Source organism: Bidens hawaiensis, unplaced genomic scaffold (assembly GCF_021521415.1).
Source record: "Bidens hawaiensis isolate Kalapana, Puna unplaced genomic scaffold, B.hawaiensis_p1.1 tig00009039_1, whole genome shotgun sequence".
Lineage (NCBI taxonomy): Eukaryota > Viridiplantae > Streptophyta > Magnoliopsida > Asterales > Asteraceae > Bidens > Bidens hawaiensis.
In genome coordinates, this window is record NW_027491661.1 from 832,363 (window position 1) to 838,362 (window position 6,000).

The 6,000-nt window shown below is 31.8% G+C and overlaps 1 protein-coding gene across 1 annotated transcript; it reads right to left on the minus strand.

The window, feature by feature from the left end:
- Positions 1 to 1,996: 1,996 nt before the first annotated feature.
- LOC143530859 (uncharacterized) lies at positions 1,997 to 3,826 on the minus strand. The gene is made up of 3 exons (XM_077026287.1): positions 3,546 to 3,826; positions 2,707 to 2,969; positions 1,997 to 2,111 (listed from the first exon to the last, which is right to left on the minus strand). The coding sequence occupies exons 1-3, from the start codon at positions 3,817 to 3,819 to the stop codon at positions 2,031 to 2,033; spliced, it is 618 nt and encodes a 205-aa protein (XP_076882402.1). The 5' UTR covers positions 3,820 to 3,826; the 3' UTR covers positions 1,997 to 2,030.
- Positions 3,827 to 6,000: the final 2,174 nt, after the last annotated feature.

Here is a 6,000-nt window from a genome sequence, read left to right on the forward strand (position 1 = left end):
GATTTCATTGGCATATGCTAAAGGGAGGGTTACACATGTTGATTATTCCAACCACTAAATAACATACCATACCATTTGGTGTGTTTGTTTCTATTAGCAGTGGCCCTTTGTGATATGTTAATAATGTTTAAAGAAGAGACTTGGTGGTATAAATCTTTATGCAAACAGCATAGGAAGAATAAAGTAGAGATTTTTCTTTTACAGAAAGTGTAGGAATGTTTCTTTTACTATTGGATTAAATTGATGGCCAGAATTGATTTGGTGACAAGATTGTAACTAATGAAAAGTTGAATTTGTCTTGACAAGTAAAAACTAAGTTTTTTGAATTTATAAGAAGATGGTATCCTCTGGCTTTTAATTTTGAGTATTATTAATGTGCTTAAAATTTATACCATAAAATTTGCAATTTATACTCATTCTATACTGAGGTTGTTATAACGGTGCGTGCAAGCCATCATATAAGTGTAACCTTTTATCTTCGATTCACAGTTAGGTACCCTTCTTCATCGCAACGGGTTAACGCAATGGCGCATCTAACTTTCCATGTATTGCTAAAAGAACGCGTGTAATTTAGTTTACAAAAGAAGGGTCCCAGCCTAAATACAAGTCATTTCTCAAGTGTATAACCAGGCTTAGGAACAAATTAATTTCAAATTATTCGGTATGCATAAATCCAAATTTATATTAGTATTTGGCTGGATTTGTGAGTTGCTTGTGTTTCTGCTATCATACATTTTTGGTATATTGTGTCAATGTTTAATCAATCAATCAGTTTATCTGTCATTGCATTTTTCAACTCTCAATTATTGAACAAAATTGGAAATTGCCTTCAATTTTTAGGTGTGACTTGTAAGTTGTAACCATCTTGATTCTTAAAAAATAACCTTTTTATAGAATATATGATAAGTTTTATAAACACTCAGAACTTTTTATTTTCCATAGGGTGAATTTACGCGGGTAATAAGATAGTTCTTGCATTCGCCCTTGTAACGTCATCCCTAACCAAAAATGTGAGTAAACATTAAAATACTTCATTCTCTAGTAAACATGAAATTGATCTATACATGATTTTTTTGGTCGAAGACAGATCGCAAACACGATACTTGTACCCCCACTTCTATACAAGAAATAACATATAATTAATAGTTTACATATGTACCCAAACCTAATCATGCATATAATTATAATCGCTCTATCTTGGTGATCTCTTCATGTTTGTCCACCAAATTACAATTCTCCTTTGGAAAACCTGCAAAAAGAACATTACCAAATAAGATTAAATTCAAATCCTTGCAATCTTGTTTATGTACCTACCATGTGCCAAAATATAAAAGCAAAACATATAATAATGATAATATTAAAGAACATAGGATCCTAGATTGCCTAAAAACTAAACCCAACTGAAATCTTGGACAAGAGTGATGATACCCATGTTGGCATGAGCAAGTTGCCAAATATTAAGGGGTGGAGCACATGTGATAACTGAAATTGGCTCAATAACAGGACAGATTGGAGGAAAAATGTAATCTTTTTTATATACCAAGCAATCTGTCATATGGGGAAATGTGTTGGCATGGGTTTTCGTATATATTATATTTTTTTAACAACCATCTGAATTATTTACGAGATAATGACACACCCGATTATATCCATTCCACTCTCAGAAGGAAACCCACAATATGTGAGAAAACCCTCTTACCCAATCTGGAACCCATTTTTTCACCGGTGAAACTTGATACAATAAATATATTGTATGCATGTGTAAATAAGCGCTTCGAAACCAATATTATATCGAGAACTGCAAAACACACTTGTACACTTACGGTGGATTCTGTAACTACCTACCCCACTAACTCTCTTAACAGATTAAAAAAACATGTACAAGTGTATTATGCGAGTTTGTCGTAAACAACATGCTTTGATAAGTTGTAAACTACAAGTAAATACATTTTGTATAGATTAAGTTACCTGAAACTTGGATATTCAATGAAAAGATTTGAGGATGGATGTGAACAGTTATGCTTGCAAATCTACTTTTGCAATTTCAGTTTGACTCTTTCATCTTGAAGAATCTTTGAGTACCTTTGAAACCCATTCTTGAATGTGGACACCTGAAATTAATGTAACCAAATCAACTTGTTATTAACTTATTACTTACACACATCTATTAATCTTGTTATTAAAATAAAGCACACCCTTTTCACATATATAAAAAAAGATCAAATCTTTCTTGTTTAAGTTGCACCAAAAGGGTATGTTTGAACTTTGAACCTCAACTTATACTTTATGCATAAAAATTTGCAAAAATGTCATTTTCAAGAAATTCTACAAATTGTAGATTTTTCTTGAAGCAAAAGATGATCAAACCGCGTGTAAAGTCAATTTCTTGAAGAGTTAAGATCAAATTTGTTACCCTACAAATTGGACTTTGTTATGGTCCCCTGCATTAATGAGTTGTACATTAATATTAATAATATTAATAAAACCCTAGCTTGCCAAAAGTCCTATGTAACGTCAATTTAACTGTTTTTTACTTTTTTATTTAAAATATACTTTAGTCAAATATTAAATATAACTGCCTCTTGGGATGGTAAAAAACATCATGACAAAAAAACGTTTATCGTCTTTTTGTAAAGGACCCATTTTCAGTTACGACGACTCATAGAGCCTAAAATACAAGTTTTTAATGTATAATGAACAACTTACAGCTTCGATGTCGATTTTGTAGACGAGAAGCTTCCTTCGTTCTCGACAACTAGTCCGATACGCCACCACGATGTGGCCGACGGCCAACGACAACGAACAAACAAACAACGCCACCTCTGCGGCCGTGAAACCCCTACTACTAACACCAAACACATACGTTGCCTTAACCGATACAAACAATAATGAGACTACCGAACAAACTGTCGTGATTCCCAAGTACGGTCCTCTAGATAACCCTGGACCGTCGCATAGTCCATATACACCTGCCAGAATCACAAATCTCCGATCAGCTCAGTGGTTAACTTATTAATACTTGAAACAAACTTAAACTGAAACAAAAACTGACAGTTTAGTAGTATGTTCTCGTAAAAACTGAATTTCCGGTTCAGTTTTGCAGGTAACTAAAACCGGAAAAACCGAACGAAAATCAACTTATAGATTTTCATTTTTTTAATTTTAGTTTTATGTTATCCATAACAATTTAACATTAGGTGTAACCTAAATATTTTAGCTCAAATGTATAATAATCATATAATTATTTTCTAACAAAAAAAGTATAAGCATAAATTCAATATTTTTGCCTAACTTTTATTTCGGCCTAAACTTTGCAAGACTAAATGAAATAACTGAAAAGCCCGAAACCGAATTGAATCCAAACTAAAAGCCTAAACCGAAAAACCAAAACTGAACAGCTTTTAAAAGCTCAAAAAACCGAAATTCCGGTTTTGATTTGGTTTGAACCAAAAACCAAACCGAACTGAACCGACCCATCCCTTTTTAACAACATAAATTAGCAAAATCGTTAAATTAATATGGGAACGGGATAACTAACTACTTACATAATATGATCGCCGATCTGATTATTGATATTAGAGGGATATCAATCAACGAGTATCTGACATCATAGTTACTCAAGTGGGTATTTAGTGTTTGCAATACAGATACCGCCGGTGAGTGATCCAATTCCGACGGCGGCGAGATGGAAGCTGACAACAGAGCTGTCGGAAGCAACGCATCGGCGACGGAGAATAATATCGGAGCAGAAAAGAAGAGAAACGAAATAATCATAGTGACTAAAAAGAATAGGGTTTTAAATCCTCTCAAAAACCCCATGATTGTGTTTGTGAGGATTTGACCGGAGAGATGGAAGTGAAGACTTGAGGAATGGAATGGAATGGAATGGAAATGAAACGGGGAAGGAGTCAAATACAAATACAAACAGGAGAAACGAATCACTTTCTACTTTCTCTCTCTCTCACACATCAAATCTTTATGTTTTTCTCTCTTTCTAGATTTTACATTTGTTTAATGTTTGTGGGGTGGTCAACTAGATTAACGGTAATTATCTATTGATCATCTTTTTAACTTTTTATGTTCTTTTATTTAAGACGAGTTAGGAGTATAAATGAACCGAGTTTGAACTTTGCTCGTTTAACTTAGGTCATAGGGTACACTTTAATGCCCAACATAAATTAAGATTACATGACACTTTAAATATGCATTAAACCACTCCTCACTGGTGTTAAGTTTGTTAACAAGGCTCATGGATTATGATTTTCACAAGTTAAAAGGAGCAATATGTATTAATTACTAATTAATTTGTTTTTGTTTATGGATTAAATCATTTCCTTTGGGTGAGGTGGAGTGAAAAAGAAAAAAGTGAGTGATGTGGTGTTTATGTGAAGTTAAGAGGGGTTAGAATATACAAAAGAAAAAAAAAGGTTTGTTTGGACTCATTGGCTAGAGCTTTAATAAGCTCGAGTCAATTTAATAAACTGGTTATAATTAATAAGCTCGAGTCAATTTAATAAACTGGTTATAATTAATTTATGAATGACTTGACTTTTGTTTAGACTCATTGGCTAGAGCTTTAATAAGCTCGAGTCAATTTAATAAACTGGTTATAATTAATTTACGAATGACTTGACTTATTTACATGTATGACCATAAATTTGGGCTGCTGAAAGGTTGTTTTGGTTGCCCGGTCAACCTTTCTTCTATATTCCCTTACTAGTTTTAGAGCCCGTGTCACACACGGGATAATTTAAATTATAAAATTATAAGTAAAACAAATAATTACGTAGCGTATATGAAAAAAATATATATTACATCTATGCATGTATTTAGACAATTTGTACATAAATTAATTTTATTTATATCACAAAATAATTTTTTTATATGAACTTAATAAAAAAATTCTCGTGCAAAATCGTACCCGAGAATGCTTCTTTCTATTGAAAAATTCATTCTCGAAAAAATTAATGTTGACATAAATATTTCAAATTTGATAAAAGTTATAAGCATTGATAGGCATGGGGTGGCATGTCGAGAGTGTTCGTAATCTTTTCTTAAATTTTAATAGTTGAGGGAAAAATAGTCAATTTGTCAAATCCCGAACCTTTTGATTATTTCAAAAAATGCCCTTAAAAATAAACTTGAAACCCGAGTCATATTTAAAATTCTAACTTTTATACGTTTGACATTTTAAAGTCAACACTTTAAACCCATAACAAATTTGACGATAAATCTATTTTGCATTCTCAAACTTTTGAAAATACTCAAAATTTTCATTTTTGACCCGTAATAAATTTCGACCTAAATGTATAAATGCAGTCAACTTGTACCAAACAATCTATTTACCAACTTTTAACCCATAAAATCAAATTTAACTTCCACAAAATACCCGAAATAATTTTCATTTGAGAAACATGATTTGTTGTTGATTTTTGGAATTCACCAAGTATTTTGATACATATAGTAAAATAATAGGTTAATATTTATATTTATAAAAATATATAGATATTATGTAATATAGTGTAAAAGGAAATAGAAAGTGTCACATTTATTTTACTTTATTAAAATAGGTAGATAGATTCACCCTCCTTTTCATTAGAACACCCTCATCCTTTCATTCATTCACTCTCTCAGCCTTTAACTTTTAAGTCACCTTTTCATTCCGATCGAAAACTAGTTCATATACAAACATGAAAAGCGTAAATGTGTTTATAATACGAATTCAGAAACCACTTTACTTAGTCGTGTCCAACGGGTAATCAATAGCAATTGTTATAACCCCACGATCTATGAGTGTCATTTTTAAACGACCTAGTTTTTTTTATCCAAAAAGGTAGCGGCACAACTTGTTACCCGTTTGCCTTATGTATTAATGTAAACTCTATTTTTATTGAAATATATTTAATTTGTAAAAAAAACAAAAAAGGTATTTCAATAGAGCCCAAGGGTGCGCGAGAAACACATGTTCATCATATTTCTTCAAAAACTCCTAACAATTAT